The sequence below is a fragment of the Erythrolamprus reginae genome, chromosome 2 (genome assembly GCF_031021105.1).
Source record: "Erythrolamprus reginae isolate rEryReg1 chromosome 2, rEryReg1.hap1, whole genome shotgun sequence".
NCBI classification, from domain to species: Eukaryota; Metazoa; Chordata; class Lepidosauria; order Squamata; family Dipsadidae; genus Erythrolamprus; species Erythrolamprus reginae.
The window spans coordinates 210,577,670-210,599,659 of record NC_091951.1 but is presented as its reverse complement, the minus strand read 5'-3'; the positions used below and the strand labels follow the sequence as shown (position 1 = coordinate 210,599,659).

At 39.6% G+C, this 21,990-nt stretch overlaps 1 protein-coding gene across 2 annotated transcripts in view; it reads right to left on the bottom strand.

Annotated features, from left to right (window-relative positions):
* Positions 1 to 3,593: 3,593 nt before the first annotated feature.
* ACP5 (acid phosphatase 5, tartrate resistant) overlaps positions 3,594 to 21,990 on the bottom strand; it is a 44,397-nt gene continuing 26,000 nt past the window's right edge. The window contains exons 2-6 of one of the 2 annotated variants that reach the window (XM_070741634.1): positions 13,886 to 14,011; positions 11,580 to 11,834; positions 8,806 to 8,933; positions 6,531 to 6,876; positions 3,594 to 5,391 (exon numbers count right to left, since the gene is read on the bottom strand). In XM_070741634.1, the coding sequence (XP_070597735.1) occupies positions 5,149 to 5,391; positions 6,531 to 6,876; positions 8,806 to 8,933; positions 11,580 to 11,831 (969 nt within the window). In that variant the 5' untranslated portion in view covers positions 11,832 to 11,834; positions 13,886 to 14,011 and the 3' untranslated portion in view covers positions 3,594 to 5,148. Of the gene's footprint in view, positions 5,392 to 6,530; positions 6,877 to 8,805; positions 8,934 to 11,579; positions 11,835 to 13,441; positions 13,748 to 13,885; positions 14,012 to 21,990 lie in introns of those variants that run through there. The other variant, XM_070741633.1, reaches the window with a different exon arrangement.

Genomic DNA, 21,990 nt, shown 5'->3' with positions numbered 1-21,990 from the left:
CTGTCTCTAGCCCAGGTGACCTGGGTCATAACAATACCACTCTATACTGTACCAGACTTGGAATACTGCATCCAGTTCTAATCACAATGATACAAAACAATGCTGATGCCCTGCAAAGCATGCAGAGAGGAAAAACAATATGATGAATAGCTAAGGGCATTAGGTATGTTTAGCCCAATGAAGAAGGGCTGAAGGTGATATGATAGCAATCTTTCAATAGTTACCATGCAGTTGCCTTTTGGAAAAGTATTTTTGGGACAACGATGACCTGGATGGTTGAGACTCTCCATAGACAGTCTTCCAATATTTGAGGGGCTGACACAGGGAAGAAAGATCAATTTATTCTCCAAAGCACCTGAGGACAGGTCAGGAAGCAACAGTTGTACTCTTATCAGAAGGAGATCCAACCCAGAACTAAGAAGGAATTTCCTGACAGAATAATCAAACAATGGAAGAGCTTGCCATCTGGAATTGTGGGTGCTCCATTGGTGGAGGTTTTCAAGATGATTGGACAACCATTCATTTGGAATGGGATAAGGACTCCTGCCTTGAGTAGGGAGTTGTACTAGAAGACCTCTAAGGTTCCTTCCAGCCCAATGATGTTATTAAATATTTATCTGCATTGTTTGAAGACTTAATACATCACACCCCACCCCTACTGCCCAAATATTATAGATAGTCACCTGGCACATTCTCAATGCAACTAGAATAGCTTCTATAGCTTTTTCTAACAATTCCCTTGATAACTGATAAGTACACATTATTTGATAAAACAAAACTGAAGTAGGCAGACTCAATATAAAGTTATAAAAAACATATTTTTACTGTCTGGCTTTTTCCTATTTACTAAAATAGGGTAGGTAGAATTTTATCAAACTGGACTTGTGTTGTGTGGCTTATTTATTTTCTAATTATTGTATCAGATTATTACACCATTTCACTTGCAACTGATTGCATTTAAGCTTTTATTCTGGTTTTAACCAAGTGAGAAATTGAATAGGTTCCTGACCAACCTAGCTAACAACTTTGTTGTCTGAAAGGTAGAGGAGGGAACTAGAGGAAAATCCATACTGGACTTAATTCTTACAAACAAGAAGTGACAAAGGGAGTCGAAACTGCAGCAACCTTGAGTGAGTGTGTCCATGTCATACTAGAATTCAACACAATGCAAACACAAACAATTGATACCAGAGTCCTAGATTTTAAAGGGGCTGATTTTAACAAACTCAGAAAAAACTTGGGAAAGGTTCCTTGAAAAAAAAATCCAAAAGGGAAAAAACTACTCAAGAAGCTTGGGAAATTCTGAAAAACATGATGATAAAAGCCCAGTCTAGCACAATACCACAGCACAATACCACTGAAAAAGAAAAACAAGAAGTCCAAGAAGAAATCAGCATGACTGCACAAAGATCTCTTGGACAAATTGAAAGACAAAAAGGACAAGTACAAAAAATGGAAAGACATGTAACTATGGCACAATATCAGCAGATAGCTAGAATCTGCAAAGATGAGGTCAGGAAAGCAAAAGCTCAGAATGAACGAAGACTTGCAACAAAAGTCAAAGATAATAAAAACAAAGTTTCTTCCAACATATAAATAACAAGAAAAAAAATTAAAAGAGAATACAGCAAGGAAGTAAAACAGAGCTGCTTAACTCATTCTTTGTATCGATCTTCATATAAAAAGGAACTATATCCCAACCTATCAAAAACATAACTGTAAGAAAGCACCTTCTTGAACTTGATGAATACAAATTACCGAAATCTGACAGACTACATCCCAGAATACTAAAGGAACTGGCAGATGCCATCTCAGAACCACTGGACCACATCATTCAAAAATCTGGAGGCACCAAGGAACTACTAAAAGATGATGTGGTTCCCATCTTGAAAAAAGGAAAAATAACAGATCCAGAAAATTATAGACCAATCAGTCTAATATAGATGCTTGGGAAGATACTGGGAAAGATAATTTTAAAAAACCCAGATATGCCAACATCTAGAAATGAGTAAAGTAACAACTAGAAGTCAGCATAGGTTTGTTAAAAACAGATTGTTAATATATGATCAGAGTAATCCTTTTTTTACCAAGGTTATGCACATACAAAAATGTTTAGATTGAGATTAGTCGTGAATAACTACTCAGTCACAAACAGATATACTAGCTTGAATTAAAGTTTAGTTTGAGAAATAACATATTCAGATAAACAGTCTAAAGTCATACACATAATAAGTCAGAATAAAAATCCAAGTATGGTATTACCAAAGTACAGTCTTTTAACAGTTGTCTTTGTCATAATCAGCAAAGTTAGCAAGCCTAAACACATTTTAGCTAATATACATGACTACATTACAGAGAGATTGCAGAACTAACTTAACAGTGAGGACAAAGAGAAAAAGAGGGTGACTCAGAGAAATAAGCTATAAACTCTAGCTCCCTCTTGTGGCAGTCTGCAACATCTGCAGCCAATATATTGCCAGCCCAACTGTTATGGACAGAGTCCTAACACAGATCATGCCAAACCAATCTTATTTCATTCTTCAACATGGATAAATTAGTAGACCAGTGAAATACTATAATAAACCTAGACTTCAGGCATTCAACAAAGTATACCATAACCTACTACTTGGTAAGCTAGAAAAGAGTGGGATAGATGGCATCACCATCAGATGGATTTGTAACTGGCGGACAAACTGAACTCAACAAGTATTCCTTAATGATATTACATCTATACAAAGGAAAATAAACAGTTGGGTACCAGAAGGTTACATCTTAGTCTGAGTGCTCTTCAATATCTTCATAAATGAGGGAATAGAAGGGAAACATCTACTTTGTGGATGATGCTAAATGGCAGAAATAGCTAACACTCTAGATCAGGGGTTTCAAACTCAAGGCCCAGGGGCTGGATCTGGCCTGCGGAGTGCTTAGATCTAGTCCATGGTGCTACCTTGGAAACAGCAAAGGGCTGGCTCGCGGTGCCTCTGCGTCACCCTCCTGAGCTCAGATTTTGGCCATGATGGCCTCCTGCAGCCCTCTGCCAGTGAAAATTATGCTTGGATAGGCCGTGCGCACTCACCCACCTGAGCTCCATTTTTGCTGGCAGAGCTGCAGGAGGCCACCACAACTGAAAATGGAGCCTCAAATGATGTTGAGCTGCCCAAGCCCTCCCCCAGCCCTCCAAGGTCAAACACAACCCTGATGCAGAGAGGTTTAACCCAGACATTGTGGGAGCTTCATCACTGGAGGCTTTCCGAGAAGAAATTGGACTGGCATCTGTCAGAAATGGTGTAGGCCTGTAGGTCTCTTTCTTAGGTGGAGGGTTGGACTAGATGATTTGTTTCTTATTTGTTTACCCCTGAAATTCAGCAGAACAATTTCTGGGTCCTGCTTCCAATATTCCTTAGTCATACTTTGCCTACATTAAAGATCAAGATTTGTGAAACCACTGCACTGATATTCTTGCCAAGCAATGTGGAAGAGTACCTACTATCCAACTAGTCAAGAATTTTCAATTTGAAGGAACCAGACTTGATAGGCAAGCTATTTTTCAGAATATCTTACAGAAATTAAATGAATGAAAGAAGCAGACATTATTCATGAGACATTTATTGAACAATCGTTTGGAAGAAAAAAAATGAGAAAATTGCATTCTCTTATAAAGCAAATTAAGAACACTGAATAGAGAATAAAATTGAATTCTGGTGGTAAATAATCATAAATATAATAGAAAATTGAATTTTCCCAATTTTTGGCAAATATATAATTTGAAAAACATAACTGCAGCTAATATTTCAAGGAAAATGAAACAAAAAACAGATAAGACATAAGAAAGGAAATGATGCATCATGGCTTTCCTTCCCTCACTGTATTTGCAATGCAGAATCATCATTAGTCAGATAATCCGTTTAAAATACAGAAAAATCTCCTAATCCTTTGGCAGGCATGTCACTTCTTTAAGTCTGAAGCATTGTGGCATCAACTCCTTCGATAAGTAAATGAACACTAAATCCAAAGCCCTGATGTGGCTAAACAGTATAATATCCAACACATGCAAGAGATATCCTGTGTACTGTTGTTCCTTAGCTATTACCTATCTCCTGCTCTATAGGACTTGCATGCAAAGAGGAGGGAAGTCCCTTGCTAAACTACTTAAATTCATACACAGAGTGCTGAATTGTGAAACTAAATGGTCTGACAGAAAGAAATGGATATAAAATACTAAAATGGCAGTGTGGGAGAATGACAATAAAGTCTTCCTTATTCTTGAATCCAACTTAATCTCTTCTCCAGCACCTCAACTGCAGGTGTTGAAGTTAATTTCTGCCCCACTTTTCAGCTTGTTGAATCCCATCGTCTTCACCTGAAACTGGCAGCATATTAATTTATTTAGAGTTGGTGGCATCATTAGGACCAGTTATTTCTTCTACAGTATGCTCATAACAAGGTCAGGCTTTTACTATACTCCTGGGGCAAACTACATAATCAAATCAAAGAACTGTCCTCACTTTTCCTTTACAGTGTTGAGGAAAGCTTGGAGAATTTATTAATGTGTTGCCCATGCCTCAATAATTGGCACCTTTATTTATGTATGCATGACAAGTAGATGCTAAAAGCACTGCCAACAGAAACTGCCCTCCATATGTTATCTAGCAATAGACTGTGCATACAGCAGGACTGTGATACTATCTAGGAATAAGAGTAGGGTTAAGCTAGATAGGAGTTGTATTGCTGGCTGATATTACTAAGTCTTCAGCTCCTATTATTAGCCTATCCTAAAATCCTGAAAAACAAAAATGTACTACTGTTCATAAATGAGTCAGAATCACCATCCATACAGCAAATGAGTAGGATCATTGACAATTCTTGATCTGTGGTTATCAAGGAATGGCAGGAGCCACAAGCCTACCCATGGGACTTCAGAGGTTACATTCGCTGGGAATGTTTGGAATATTGAATAGATAAAGGTTACCAGGAATCAGTCTCAAAATATGAGAAAAAGTAACACAAACTCTCATTAATTCCCCTTCTTACACTTAATGGAAAGCAGTGAGGGTATGTGTGAGCCAGAGTTGCCACCAGTGCCACTCTCTCTGAGTCAAAGTATCTAATGCTTTGATACTAATGCTTAGCAAAACCGCTGTCTGAATTTTAGACTAGTCTCCGCCTGGGTAGTGCAGTCTTGTAAAGAGACTTGCCCCTGGCCTCAATATAGAAGATTCGCATTTCTTTCCCATCAATCTCGAAGTAGACAAAGCCTCCTAGGGAAGAGGACTGCCCATAGAAGAAGCGTAGATAACCATTTGGGACTTGGTGGAGGTGTTGCTTGGAGGCATCCATGAAGTTTCCTGCTCCACTTAGCACATGACCTATGCCACCTTTGTCCTGTAGGTACTATTCAATGAAAAAAGAAGAAGAAATGACAGATTTAAATCAGGACTGCATCACACCATTTGGGGGCATTTTTGTCCATTATGCTGTAATTGCACATTAACATTCCTATGGAGAAACATTAATTAGATTTCTATTCAGAATACAGAATAACAGAGTTAAAAGGGACCTTGGAGATCTCATAGTGGTCTGGTCCAACTGCCTGCCCAAGCACCTATACTGAGCTGTCCAGTCTCTTCTGAAAAACCTCTAGTGATGATCACTCACAATGTTGGAGTCCACTAGTTAATTACTTGACATGTAGCTCAGTCTGGGATTTGCAGAACAACCATGGCAAGCTCATTGTGATAATCACAGCAATGAAAAAATAATAGATGCTCCAGCCAAACTAAACCTGGAGAACAATTGCTGCATTTAATACTCAGAATATACTGGATGACAGAGACAATGAAATGCATGGCTGTGCTAAAAGGGATTTCAGTGTGTGTAAAATGAACAAAAGAGAGTGGATTGGGGGTTAGAGCACACAGGGAAGCTAAGCTCATTGAAGAAAAGCTTTCATGAACTTTCAAGAAATCCAAAGTGCTGGCTAGAGAGAAGGCAAGAATAGGCGTAACACAGAGTTCAGGCGCAATATGACAAGGTAAGTCAAGGCAAAAGAACACTGCCTAAGTTTCTCTCATTCAATCCACAATGAAAGTAGAAAGGTTATGCTTGAGATTTTTATAAGAAATAAACTGAAAAAAGCAATACATTTCACTGCAGCCTGGAAAGTAGATAAAATAAAATGCAAATATGCAAAAAGCCTATCAATAACTTATTTTACATTTATTGCCATAAAGCACTTACAATCTTGGTCATCTCCAGCAATTATAAGGGAGCCTATTGTCCTTCCCATTTTGCAGGTTAAAAATAAAGACTAACAGGCAGGTTTCCTGATAGACCTGGGGCTGAGGCTCAGACCTTCTCTCATTCATCAGTTAGGTTCCCATTCCAGCAGCCTTCCAAACATTCTATGCTACAGCTACAACCACCTCAGCCAAGATGGTCAATGGGGCAATTGAAGTTGTAGATCAGAAACATCTAGAGGGTGGTAGGTTCCCTCCCTATGCAGGACAGCAGAACTCAGTGATTTTTCTCACCTGCAAGTTGTGATCATGGCCACACAGGTAGGCAGTGGCCTTGTGTTTCAATAGCAGTGGCTGAAGCTGCTTGACCAAGCATTCGGTGGGGCCGTGCTTTCCCACAGACCATACAGGGTAGTGCCCTGCCACCAGCAAGTAGTCATCCTGGGAACTGGCCAACTGTTTGCGGAGCCAAGACAGTTGGCTACGGGCCATGCCTGCATTCTGAGGACGTAAGGGTTGCTCGCTTTGGAAGTCATCCGAATTACCGCAGATGGTCACTGTATCTATCATGAGGATTGCAACGGTAGTATTGCTGCCAGGCACCTTGAACCTCAGCTTGTAGTAATATTTAGGGAAATGCCTGCGTAAAAAAGATTGAAGGAAGAAGGTAGGGAAGCAAGAGAACATGCTTCTACTTCATAAGAGCATTTCCAAAGTACTTCAGGATCTGCAAAAGACGTATCTCCTAGATTACTTTTTTTTTTTAAGTCTCCATCCTAACTGGAATATCATAGCAAATAGCTGAACAAACTGGCAGTTTTGGATCCTTGAATCAAAACTTTATTTACAAATGTAATTTGGGGAAGCAAGGAAAACACTTCTTGTTCATATGATTGAAGCATTGTAGCCAGCCAGTTCATAGAGGTGCAGAAGTTCAATGCAGGTCAACTTTCAGCCATAAAAGTAACATGGGATTTCCTAAAAACTTATTGTTTGTTTCTCAATGTAAGGAGAAACAAGTGTCAGAAGACTATTCCAAGAAGTCAGCCGTGTATTAATAACAGTACAGATATTGGCCAGACTCCACTCTTACGTTCATTCAAAAGCCAGAAAGGGCTTATGTCTAATAATCTCATATTGTTGGCAGGAACCTTTTTTTAATCTAAGCATATACTTTACATATAAAAACTGGATATAAAATCACATTTTATATCTCCAAATCTCCATTCCTCTGCTCACAACAGAATACCTTATTCCACCAGACGTGAAATTTTGGGCTTAGATAGCCTAGAACTTCAGCTTCAACTGGAACAATACACGAGCTCACTACCAATTCAAACTTAATATAAACTGGTCCAAACTCGACTGCAGAAACTACGACTTCAGCAACAGAGTAATCAATGCCTAGAATGCACTACCTGACTCTGTGGTTTCTTCCCCAAACCCCAAAACTTTAACCTTAGACTATCTACAGTCAACCTCACCCCATTCCAAAAGAGGTCTGTAAGGGGCATGCATAAGCGCATCATTGTACCTACCGGCCCTGTCCTACTGCCTAATTTACCTGTACCTACTTTGCTAATATTTATGCTTACACTAATACCTACTATCCTGTACAGGTTTGACAAAATAAAATAAAATAAATAAATAAAAATAAAAAGAACTTATGCCCAGAATGTCCCTTGGCAAAGAGGAACACTTTCACAGCCAGAGCATTAGAAGCCACTTTTAAATTGTGTACTAGTGTATGATGCAAAAATTGTGACTGATTTATGTCAAATGTGTGTACCTAAGAATAGAGTTTGAATTATTACATTAATCTGTGTGCTGCAATTTTGGTTTGCTGCACATATGTAGGAGGCAAAGAATTAGAAGTGTTAAACTTATGACTGTTGTGGGTAGGACAGGACACAACTGTACAATTTGCATAGTTGCGTGTATGTGTTTCTATTTAAGAAGAAGGAAATATGAAGGAGGCAAAGAAAAGTGTTACTTGCTGAACGTGTTTGTGGGTAGGGCAGGACAGAAGTGTTTAATTAGCATAATTGGAGGGGGGAGAAGGGTGTTTCTGTTTAAGACAAGAACAAAGAAAGCATACAAGTCTCTGTTAACATCTGTTCTCACACCACAAGGATATAAAGGATTTTATGATACAATATTGTAGAAGATAATTTAAAATAATTATTCATTCTCTTTTTGAGAGATAGCATAATTTGGTGGCCATTGATACTTATTGTTTGGTGGGAATCACTTTTTTTCCAATAGTAAGTGCAATTCAACATTTGAACCAATGGCTATGAAAAGTGGTCATCTGCCAACAGTGATTGTGCCCAAATGGAGGTTAGACCACCATCTACCTAAGATGCTGTAAGAGGCTGCCTGCACTGAGAAGGATTAGCCCTAGTAGCCTCTTCTGGTTCTAGGATTCCATGCTTCTAGCATGAATTTTCTAGCAGAGGATATTCAATGCAAGGCAACAGCACTCCTTGCACCTTGTTTCTCTACCCACCAACACCTGCACACCCAGCAACACCATTTCCTTCTGTCCTTTGTCAGACCCCAGACTCACCAGCGCTTGGAGATTTTGCTGTAGGCAATCTGGGCAGAGACATTCCCAGAATGGTCATGGTTTCCGGCCACAACATACCAGGGCAATTTACGCAGTGAAGGTGCTTTGAAAACGGATTCAAAGGTTTCCTACAAAGAAACCAGAAACATTTATCTGTGGAGTAGAGGAAGAAATGTTTTCTGCACAATATCAACTGCTGGTAAAAAAAATTTCAGGTACTACAAAAAGTAGCAATTGTTTATTTTACAATACTTGGCTTCCAACAAGCAACGTCAATAGGGGAAGCCAGATTCACTTAACAAGTGCACCAACTCACTTAACAAATGCAGCAAAAAGGTCATAAAATGGGACACAACTCACTTAAGAACTGTATTGCTTTGCAATGAAATTTTTGGGCTTAATAGTTGTTATAAGTAGAGGATTACCTGTCACTGATTTAAGAAAATGTTCCTTCACCCTAATACTTATTGTTATTCTTGTAACTTTACAGACTGATATCTCCTTTGTATCACACTCCTAGGAAAAACTAGGGAGCCTCTGCATTTGAACCTAGGTGAATTCTTCAGGGATTAAACTTTTTCTTCTGAGGTTTTAATGAAGCATGTTGCCTTTTTAAAACGGGCATCATTGCCTATAAATCCCTGCAAGGGGCCTGACCAGTTCTGATGGAAGAAAGGACTTGTCAAAGGCCCAAAATGGGATTCTTCCCAAACAGGAATCTGCTTCAGTTATTGATTGATAGCCTCCCACCCGCTTGGGATGTTCAGTTGCAGTCTGATGCCATATCAGACATAATTCCACCCTTCCACTCGAAAGAGAGTCCTGCCCAACTAAGTGATTAGAAGCTGCCTAATCCCGGGAGAAGCTTCTCTTGGAGGCTAGAAGGCGACCTCTCCCTCCCTCCCAAGCAGCCAGACTGCTCCTATATAAGGGTCCCTGTTTCCTAAGACAAACTTATTCCCAAATAAGGTTTTGTCCTCTGAGGGTAGAAACTGCACATTTGTAAATAGTTGAAGAAGAAAATCCCAGGAAGGTTTCCTGCTTATCCTTCTTCCTATGTAGAGAGGAATATGTTTACCCAATGTGCATACATCTTTACAATACAGGCACACCTTGTTTTATTGCACTTCAGCTTGTTGTGCTATGCGAATGTGGGGGTTTTTTTACAAGTCCCTCCACCAGCAAAAAGATCATGACATGCTGATGGCACAGATGATGATTAGCATTTTAGCAGTAGTTTTTAAAAAAAAATTAAGCTATGTACATTGGTTTTCTTTACACATAATGCTATTGCACCCTTAAGAGATTACATTATAGCATAAGCATAACTTTTATATGCACTGGGAAACTAAAAATGTGTGTGGTGTGACATTTACTTTATTGTGAACCAAAATTGCAACATCTCTGAAGTATTCCTATGTACAGTAGTTGTTTTCTGCTGTTATCATTCTCAATGCAACGATTGAGAAATTTCCCCTGCCTCTAGGTACAAGTTTCTACAGAGGTAATTCACATAATTCGGTTACAGGACAGAAGCATCAGCAATTCTTTTTCCTATACTAGAGCAAGGTTGCAGTGAGTTTTCTTCATTGTTCAAGCCCTTCCCTTGTTCTTTTGATTATATGCTTCTCACATTTGAGTGTTTCTATTCTCTGAATACAGGGGAGGGGGGGGGGACATATTGTCCCAAGGTTCTGAAATCATTCATATTTAAAATAATCTTCATTTCTTCACCTCCTCTATCACTTCTACACAAACAATTTGCTTTTTCTATTGATGTGGCAAGTTGTAATCTATTTAAATGTGCATTTCCCAAATTTTAGAATTTTGAGTACATATAGGTTCCTTCAATCGAATAAGTATTTCCCCCCTTATCTCTTTCTTCCCCTTCTCGCTAATCCTCTCATGCAACCTTTTGTAACATCTTGCTTGGTGAAGACATCTGGAGGTGTCGAATACCTGTACTTGCTTCCTCTTTTGGGGCAGGAACCCACTGACTAATGGCATTTAAATTGATTTGGGACGAGATTGCTTCCCTGTCATTCATATGCTTCAGTTGATTAACCTTTAGTCAAACATTATATAACAAAATAAATATCTGTAAGAGTTATCTGTAGTATGTGTAATTCTGATATTCAAGGTGAATCTAGGAGCAGGACCTCCCACCTCATTCTGCTTCCCAATTCCCTCTCTCTGCTGAAGGGAATGATGCCTCACTTTCAGTCATCTTTTGTTTTGCTACTCTCCACTAAACAGATAACTTCATTTTATAACTAATTAAAGACCAGGATTAACATGGGCTCAAATGCTGTCTGCATGCCATTTATGGCGGTTAATTAAAACCAAAATGGACACTGGTTGACTGATGAGGAGAACTCAGCAGTAATGTCAAGAACATTTGTAAGGTGGCATGATAATGCTTCAGTGAGCAAAAATGGTACCTGGGTAGACATACTAATTGTCAGACAATAGTTTATGGAATACGTTAGCCAAGATGTCCTTGAACATTCCTTGCCTTGTGCCAATTTTGTGTTGACAGCTAGTTGACCAGATTCTTGTGTGTGATACATCTTTCTGAGCTACAACTCAACCTATGGTCCTGATCCTTTTGCAACTGATATATATTTCACATAATAGTGAAAAAAATATCTATATAGGGCTAGCCAAAAGCTCGACATTAGCTCAAAAGAGGTGCAGAATGCCAATTAGATGAATATTAAGATTACACATGAATATTATTCAGGGAGCCCTGATGGAGTTTTCATGACCCTCACCTGAAAACGCTTGTCATACATATCAGTCACTCCATTGTAATAAAAGTTGTCTCCAAGAGATAAGATGAAATCAGCTCTCAGTGAAGCAACAGTTCGCCCCATCTCTTTGGCTACGGCTAATTCATGATCAGTGTAGAAAGGGGCATGGGGGAGTCCACCCCAATCTCCAATGGCAATGAAGCGCAGGGAGGAACCAGCATGAAGGCTTGGAAGGACAGCCAGGAAAACACCCAGGAGGAAAAGAAAGCTCATCCTCTGAAAATGAGAGAAAAGATGAAACCATATTATGAATTTTTATGCTCACAGACAAAGTATAACAAAGGGTAGAAGAAAAAATTCCAGGACTTATCTAGAAAGCCCAGCCAAATTCTGGTTCCTACCTCTAGCTTTATTATTTATTAGAGTTATGTCTTTCCTTTCCTCTAGTCTAGAAGCTCAAGAGAGGAAATCTGAATCCAATCCTGTCCTCTCTACAGATCACTTGAATGTGATCCTAATGGCCAGGTGACATAATTTATACTGGATCATCTAAAACATCCAAACCACACTGCAATTTTTGGGATATTATGAAATAAAAAGCACAGCAATATCATCGTACTTTTTAAAATCCAGATTCAGAAAGAAGCCAAACTGGACTAATGATCAATTTCCCCCCCTCCAATAATCCTGGGAAGAAAGCATTCTCCAGCTTTATGTTCCAACACTGTGATATTCACTCCTCAGAACCTGCTATATTGTGGTCATTTCTTTACCTAAAAGTGTATCTTTTAGAATACTAATAATGCTAAGAATGCCTTATGCATCTAATCACTCACTGTTATTTTTTACCAGTCATGATAAGCTTTTGTATGGCAATCCCAATGGGAATTGAGATGGAGAATGCTACAAGATCAATGGATCTATCAGACAAGTAAGCTGTTTTAGATAAAGCAAATATATTATCTCAGTGCATCTTGCTCATTTTGTATGTTTTTCAGTGACTCTGACTTATTCAAAAATATTACCTTGGTTGACCAAAGCCATCAGTTGTGACTGAGGCCAATATCTATTGACCTATCTGGTTATGATCATCTTTGAGTTCATTTTATATATATATTTTAAAAAAACATGTTTAGAATTCTACTTTTGTTCTTTTTCTTTTCTTTTCTTTTCTTTGTAGAATTTAAAATTGTTCTAAGCCATCTAGATTCATGCATTTAATGGGTGGCTGTATACATCCAAATAATAAATACATAAATACAATATGAACATTTACAACTTGAATGTCAGGTAAAAATGGTAAAATCATGAATTAAATAGAAAAATGTATAGCGAATTGAGGTATAAATTACATTAAATTACATTTCCCTGCCATGAGATAGGTAGACATGCAAAATTCTCCCAAAATATTGGAAAGATGCCTCGCTTAGATAATCTTAGGGATTAAACTCAAAATAAAATTTCTAAAATACAATATATTTTACAAGAAATAATTCCAGAACATATAAATAACAAACATTATAATTTACTAAGATGATGTTATTACGATTATTGCTGTGCGGACAACTTTCACATACTAAAAATGTGAACCTTTTTTTCTCTTTTAATACTTAGAGTAATATAGAAGAGATATTAGCATTAATTTAAAAAAAAATTGCTTATTTTTTATTTTATCTTCTATATCTTATATTTTCTATATCATATTTTCTATATCTTATATTTCTTATATTGTATTTTGCTCGGCATGCTTCATTTTTTATTAATTGAGCATTTATTGTATAACTTTTCTATTTTGTAATTATTGTCGATATTGTTTTGAAAATATACCTTGTTTAAAATAAAAATAAATTAATTAAACAAAACAATATAAATTGTAAAGATACCACCAATATGATTATAATCATGTGGGAAGAGATGAGATGAAAAATAGTAACCACAGTCTTAGTAAATAACTTGACAGTGTTGTCAGAATTAGTGGTTTAGCAGAGTGGACCTTTGGATAGTTTGATAGGTAGTATATGTTGAAGGCTGTTGCCGTATGTTTTTCAGAAGTCATTTTGGTGTAAAATTAAATTCGGTTTTGCGCTTCCTCCGTGTGGTCTAATGCCTTCCTGTCTCTGTTATTTAGCCACGTTGGCATCCCATTATTCATAGGTCTTTCCCAGCTAGGAGCCACCCGGTAGATCCTGGCAAAGCCAACGAGAGAGAGAGAGAAAGAGAGAGAGAGAAGGAGGGTGGAGAGAGAGAGGGAGAGAGAGAGAGAGAGAGAGAGAGAGAACTTCAAGCGGCGCCTGAAGTCTCTCTGCCCGCAAAGCCGCCCTCCTTACGTCTGTCAGTTTTCTCAGCCAAAGCGCCAGTCCAGGGGTTCTCTCAGCGCCGCTCACTTCGGGATCTGTCGCCAAAGGCAGAACAACTGAAGCGACTCCCTGGGCAGCGGAGCATTTTATCAGGGGCTGGAAACGGGAAATAGAGGTGGGGTGGGCAGTTCCTCCCGGCACCCCCCACCCAGGGGAGCAGTGGTTAAAGCAGAAAAACTGAGTGTGTAGCGGAGGAACAAACCACAGGTTCCCGCCACCCTCCACCACCACCCTACCCCCACCTCCGCCATGTGACGCTCCCGCCTCCGCGCAGGCTGGGGTTAAAGTCATTCTTTAACCGAGAGGGGCTGATAAGAGCGGCAGCCGTCCGAAGGCATTTTTTAACCCTTCTCAGCTGCCCAGATGTTGGATCCGAGGAGGTCACGCTCTGCAGTTTACAGGGCCTCTGAGGACACCTTGGAAGGCGGAAGGGTGGCCGGCCGTTCTGCAGGAACGATCCCCGCGGGACGGCCGGACGGAAGGTGGGGAGGGGGCTTTTCCTAGTCAAGCTGAAGCTAAAAAGAGGCCGCTCGAGAGCCTCGAGGCTAACCCCCCAGCCTGAGGCCTTCGGGAGACTCGGGGCGATCTTTGGATGTTAAAACATAAACTGGAAAGGCTTTTGTGTCACTTAGGGAAATAAAAGGTCAAAGGCTGCTGACACTCCTGGCAGAGATAACAAGGAAGATAGCTGGGTCTGTTCAAGCAAGGAGCTGGCCTTGAATGTTATCCTTCAATCCTACTTGATCCTCCTGAATCAGAAAAACACAACAAAGCTGACTTTTAATAGCTGAAGCAAATGTGATAGGTAGCCACTAGGTACAATATCTAAACAGAACCTGCACATGCAATAGGAGACCAAGTTAGGAGTAAACATCAAAATACTGACATCTCTTTCAAGCCCTGAGAGTCAACTATTGATAAGTTATCGTGACATACCCAGAATAAAAAAGGAAAACAAAACGATCCTCTTTTGGAATGCATTGAAGTTTACTTAAAAGTTTTCGATCAAAACACAATTATAAAATAGAAAGATAACAATGCAGCACATTTCAGAGAAGAGTTACCACTGCATCATAGGCTCAGTTGCCTTCCTGTATGTAGAGTGTAGGCAGAAATCAAAACTGGCTAGCAAGATTTATTTATTTATTTATTTTTATTTATTTATTAATAGAGTTGAAAGGGACCGTTAGGTCATCGAGTCCAACCCCCTGCCTGAGCAGGAAACCCTACAGCACCCAAGCCAAATGGAAGTCCAATCTCCTCTTGAAGGTGTCCAGAGTTGGGGAGTTCACCACCTCCCCTGGCAGGCAGTTCCATTGGTTGATCACTCTGACCGTCAGGAAGTTCTTCCTTATTTCCAGGTTGAATCTCTCCTTGGTCAGCTTCCAACCATTGTTCCTCGTCCGGCCCTCTGGTGCCCTGGGGAATAAAGAGACCCCCTCCTCACCGTGGCAACCCCTCAAGTATCTGTAAACTGCTATCATGTCCCCTCTAGACCTTCTTTTTTCTAGGCTGTCCATGCCCAGTTCTCTCAATCTCTCTTCGTAAGTCTTGGTTTCGAGTCCCCTAATCATTTTGGTTGCTCTTTTTTGCACCTTCTCCAGAGTTTCGATGTCTTTTTTGTAGTGAGGTGACCAAAATTGGATGCAGTACTCCAGGTGGGGTCTGACCAGGGCATAGTAGAGTGGTATTAGTACTTCCCTGGTCTTGGAGCGTATTCCCCTGTTGATGCAGCTTAGGATTGAGTTGGCTTTTTTGGCTGCTGCTACACATTGCTGACTCATGTTTAGTTGATTGTCCACCAAGACTCCAAGATCTCTTTCGCAGTCACTACTGCTGAGTGGGGTATCTCCCAGGCTGTATGTATGTCTAGGGTTCTTTTTGCCGAGGTGGAAGACTCTGCATTTGTCGGTGTTGAACCTCATTTTGTTGGTATGGGCCCACTGTGATAGTCTGTCTAGGTCTTCTTGTACCCTGAGCCTGTCCTCAAGGGTGTTGGCTACCCCTGCCAGCTTGGTGTCATTTGCAAATTTTATTAGTTCCCCTTTTATTTCCTCGTCCAGGTCGTTGATGAAGATGTTAAAGAGTACAGGATAAAGATCCCAGGGTAGGGAAGGAATTGGGGACCTCTGGACTTAACAGGGAGAGGGAGGCCTAGGATATTAAAAGGGGGTGAAAAACATGTTTTAACAGACCCCAGCAAGTGCCAAGATGGCCACTGAAAAGCAGAGTACAACTTGCAACAGAATAACTTATTCCACCAGACTTAAAATGTTGGGCTTAGATAGCTTAGAGCTACGTCGCCTTCGATCTGATCTAAATGTACTTCATAAAATCATCTGCCACATTGTCCTATCTGTCAATGAATACTTCAGCTTCAACCGCAACAATACACAAGCATGCAAAAACTCAATGTAAACTGCTCGAAACTCGAGTGCAGAATATACAACATCAACAACAGAGTGATCAGTGCCTGGAATGCACTACCTGACTCCCTGGTTTCTTCCCCAAAACCTAAAAACTTTAACCTTAGATTGTCTACAGTTGACTTCACCCCATTCCTAAAAGGTGTGTAAGGGGCGTGCATAAGCACACCACCATGCCTACCATCCCTGTCTTACTGTCCTCATTTATCTGTATTTACTTTGTTTATGTTTGTATCAATACCTGATATCTTGTACATGTTTTGACAAACAAACAAATATGCAGCAAGTGCTGTCTTCTTTATGTCAGAGAAAGTTCCAGTTACTGTCCCATGGCTGGATCTGAACATGGGGATATTTGGAGAAAAACAAGGTCAGAAGGAGGCCATATATAAAAAACCCAAAAAGATGGAGAAACTCTGGGCTAATAGATAAAAAAGACTGGAAGTGGGAACCTTGATTTGGACACTTCTCATGAAATGAAAAGAATGTGTCTGGCAAACATTCACTAAGTTTTAAGGAATTCGTTAATTTAGGTAATGAAATGCACAGAAAAGTGATATGCAGGAAGTGGCCTGTTCATCTTCCACCATTTGGCATTAGGTGCAAATTTCTTTCATTTTCTGTCTCAGTATTCCTCTGCTGAACAGATAAGATGGAAAATCCACTTGAGACCAAGTCAGAGTAAAAGCAACCAAACATCATATCTTAGTTGAAATGCAATATTTAGGAAGAATCTGAGATGCAAGCAGGATTCAGTGGCCCTTGGAGAAAAGAATATTTTAAGATTATTGTTTGGTATCAACTTTAATTTTGAGAGCCAGCTCAGTGCAATGGTTTAAAGCAGGGGTCTCCAACCTTGGCAACTTTAAGCCTGGCGGACTTCAATTTCCAGAATTTCCCAGCCAGCTTTGCTTTGGAAACCTGCTGCTACTGGTGTGCTGTGCATGCAGCTTGAGTTTTCTCGCATGCATGCACTGCTACATGTGCACCTGCGTCCCCAGAGTGATTTTGCTTCCGTGCATGCACAGAAGCAAAAAAATGCTAAAAATGGGCAAAATTTGGCATGCGTGAGTGTCCTCGCATAAGATTTCACTCCTGGCACATGCACAGAAGCCAAATCTCATGCAGGCACAGTGTGCACATGTCAGGGCATGGAGATGCATGCACATCTCCATTTCCTCTACTGGGTGCAACCCACTACTGAATACGATCTGCCTGGCTGGGTTAGCTGGACAGGGTCAACTCGATGTCACTCATGTCGAGGGGCACCTTGCCAGCCTCTATTCACCATTCCTCGCCTGCCTGCCTGGACTCCTTATGGCCCCAACTGGAGCTAAGCAGCCACCACGAGAAAGAATTAGCAAAACATCTGGCTTTTGTTCAAATTGGATCTGACTAAGAAGGAGGCTCAGCAGAAGCACCTCATTGAGGACTATGAGCACAGCCTTTCCAAGCACGGGAAGACCTGAAGGAATACAAGGCCAGTTACCGGTGCCTGGAGGCTCAATGGGATGAGATGGTCAGCCAGTTCCAGGCATGACGCTGTCAGGGTTCCAAATGACAATCCCAGCGAAAGAAGACTCTAAGGCTAGAAGTCCCTCAAAGTTTCATTTTATTAGAGGTGTCATATTGTCACATCTGGGGAAGCCCGAATCTGAAAGCTTCCAGGTTTTCCCGACCCAAAAGAAAGCCCAAGACCCTGCCTCAACACACGCATGTCCATCACATGGTCCAATCAATGCACCATCCCAACTGGAGATCAGAAGTGGGTTCCTACCAATTCCTACCTATAGAACCTTTAGTAACTTGGTGGCCTGGATCGCCCAAACCAGCAGCAACCCAGGCCTGCTATGCTCCCGATCCAGTTCTCTCAGGGGTGCCGCAGGCACTGCCATCTTGTTTTTTGCTTCTGTGCATGCGCAGAAGGTTTTTTTTAGTACTGAGCATGCACACGGGCCTGCACAGCACAATCGGCAGTAGCAGAATCTGGGACCACCCGTGCCATCCTCCCAGATGCAGGGCAGATTGGCCTTGACTCTTGGAGAAAAGAATGTTGTTATGATTATATATCTCTCCAGCTCCATACAATCCCCCCCCTCAGTTTCCCACAGCACTAAATGTCACAGGCCTGAAGATCCAAAGCCCAAGATGGCTTCCAGGCTTGACATGCAGTCCCAGTGGAACAAAGCCCTCCAGCTCTTCGTCACTAGTGGCACTTCCCTGTCTTATTTTATCCTTACTTTTTACTTATGTTATGTTTATACAAACTACTACTATCCTATACATGTTTGACAAGCAAACAAACAAACAAACACTCTGCAGCAAAAGCATTTACAGTATAAAACAGTAAGCAGCAGATTTATATTTTAAACATTTTGATGAAGCTGAGTGTATCTTTAGCCATGGCCTGGGTTGCCCTAAAATATAGATGAAAATAAAAAATGTTTATTCTTTCATTCATGGTTAAGCTAAACCTCAATTCATACATGTTTGCTGAAACAAACAAAACAGTATACCACAAACCTGGTACAGTGGTACCTCTACTTAAGAACTTAATTCGTTCTGTGACCAGGTTCTTAAGTAGAAAGGTTTGTAAGTAGAAGCACTTTTTCCCATAGGAATGAATGTAAAAGCAAATAATGCGTGCAAACCTATTAGGAAAGAAATAAAAGCTTGGAATTTGTCTAATAACAAGGAGAGATTCAACCTGGAGATAAGGAAGAACTTCCTGACAGTCAGAGCGACCAACCAGTGGAACGGCCTGCCAGCAGAGGTTGTGAATGCCCCAACTCTGGAAGTTTTTAATAGGAGATTGGACTGCCATGTGGCTGGGGATGTGTAGTGTTTCCTGCTTGAGCAGGGGGTTGAACTTGATGACCTGTAAGGTCCCTTTCAACTCTAATAAAAAAATAAATAAATAAATAAAACAAGGCATTGCTTATGTTGATGGTGTGGGGGTCTTTTTAGCAGTGATGGTTTATTTTGTCTTTAGGGCATAATAAAAGCTCTACTAAGAGGAAAGTGGGGGTGGAAACCACTTTAAGAGAAGCTTGTTCTTACCCTTTGAGGAAGTGAGATCTAGAAAAAACCTTCCTGTTTATGGGAAAAGCCACTACCCAGATAGAAAGTAAACCTGCTTTCAGCTTCTAGCAATCTATTGGTGGTATTTTTAATTATTTGATAAAATAAGCAAATGAAAAGTCAGAAGTATCTTAACTTCTAACAATACTTTAAATAAATAAATACAACAAATATTCTTCAGATATATAAAGTCTCTTCTGCAGAAGGAGAAAAATGGTTTGCAGGGGGAAATTTGATCTTTGTTAAATTGAAACAAACTGCCTCAGCCCTTAGGATCATGGCTGCCCATCTTGTTGAGGGAATAGATGCCTAAGAACGACTTCCCTCCCATGTGTGCTGACATGGCATATCACATAGTTTCTCCAGCTCCTATCAGGAAACATGGGCTTTTATCTGTGGCCAAATTGCTCAGTCCCTCTTTCTGCCATCTTTTCCTCCTGTGGGATATTGGTGAGCAAAAGCATCAGATGATAAGTGCCTTATCGCTGCACTTGACACCGCATGTTCTGTAGCACATCAGTATAATCATGATACCCAACATCAGATCCTAAGAACAGGAATAGCATCATGCCAGCATAATAAACATCATGCTTGGGATCTGTTCCCTCAACAAACCACAGTTTGTATTTTTCCCTGATAAGCTTCTGGAAGAAGAGATTACATTCTTTTGTACAGATACTATAGTCCTCAACTTAGAGCCATTCATTTAGCAAACATCCAGAGTTATAACATCAGTGAAAGAAGTGACTTTCAATTTGTCCTTGCACTTACAACCATCACAGCATCCTTATGATAATGTGATCAAAATTTAGGCACGTGGCAACTGGCATGTATTTATGAAAGTTGCACCATCCTGAGATGGCCTTTTGTGGCCTTCCAAGCCAGTTTCTGACAAGTAAAGTAAATGGATTTGCTTAAGGACTGCATGATTTACTTAACAACTGTTGAGTAAGGCTGACAAGAGTCCATTAGGAATCCTCAGGAATCATCTGGAGCAGTGGTCACCACTGGTGGTCCATGGGAAAATTTTGGTGGTATGCAGAAAAATCATTTGCATTTTTATATTGCACTGAATATTATTTATCTTTTTTTTAAAATCATATTAGTGGTCTGCAGGGTTTAAAATTATGAATTTAGTGGTCCCTGAGATCTGAAAGGTTGGCAATCCCTAATCTGGAGGAAGGATCTAGGAATTCTTTAGCTTGGAGGGAAATCTAGTTCAGGAAAGATAGCAGAAAACATCGATTTAAATAGGCTTGATTAATTATATGCCATTAAGTTTCCCCATCAACTCTTACTGACCACATACTTTTTCTCCATAAAAAGTATACCTCCGTTTAGGCATACTACATTAGAATAATTTTCCTTTCTTTTTCTGTGTATCACTAAAATCTTTATTGTCCTGATGTAATTAAGTTAGCATATGTTTGATGCCTCTTGGGATCGTTGCACAGCAAATCCTTCACACTTGATTTAAATTTGAATTTTCCTTCCTTTCCCTTTTTGAGACCATTTTTAAACTGCTTTTTGTTTTGAGAAGATCTAGTTTTTAATCTCAAAGTCCATACAATGTTTGCCTATGACTACATTAAAAAAGAGAAGTTTTTACATTCTTTTTTTCCATCCCCCTTTATGATAAAGTGTTTTGTATTTATTTCTTGTGTGACCAAAGTATCTCTAGCAGACAATTCATCCCTCCACTGTTTCTGGGGGTGGGGGAGATTACGATTGTAGTATAGAGGTATGCTCTGCTGTACTATATTTAAATATATTTACTCTAGTTTACCAACATTATTATATTTCACCTCTTTCCTGAAATTGAATTTCACATATCTTAAAGTTGCTAAATTTGAAAAACACTGCTGTAGTCAATAGAAAGGAATGCTGCTTAAAGGACTAAGGCCACCAGGCAAAGATCATCCATCAGAGCAACTATTGGTGCCCACTCTCAGTCTAAATCAAGATTGAAAGAGGTATAAATAATCTAGTTTCCTTAAGGTACCCTGCAGTTGACATTGCAGGATTTTTAAATTATTAAAACAGAATAAAAAGTTAAACATGACATGAATCATATATATGTAATTCTTTTTTGAAATATTTGTCGTTACAAAGGCAATTTCATATATGTGTGTTAGAACCCTTTGTTCGATGGAACATATCAATATAATTTGATATATCAAACAAATATGGGAAGCGGAAGGTAAGCAAAGTAACAATAAATGGGTAGATAAAATAAAATTGTATTGCTTACAAACTTTGGGAGTTGTAATCCAACATCTGGTTTGAAAGAGGCATAAATATAGATTTAACAATAGATTCTATCTGCTGTTTTAATTTTGTTATTATGATTTTTCTAAATAAAATCTCATCAGCTGCTAGATCCTATTGTATTTATCTGAAGAAACATTTAGGCTACCTAAATAAAGACTAAGCTATATTTGGAAGTGAAAAATTCCATGAACTGGTCTATTGGATAAAAATAAAATTAAAAAGTAGGGTGAGAATAGAGGAAGCAACAAATTCTCACAGAAGACAAGTCATCTTGTCCTGACAGTATTATTATACAGA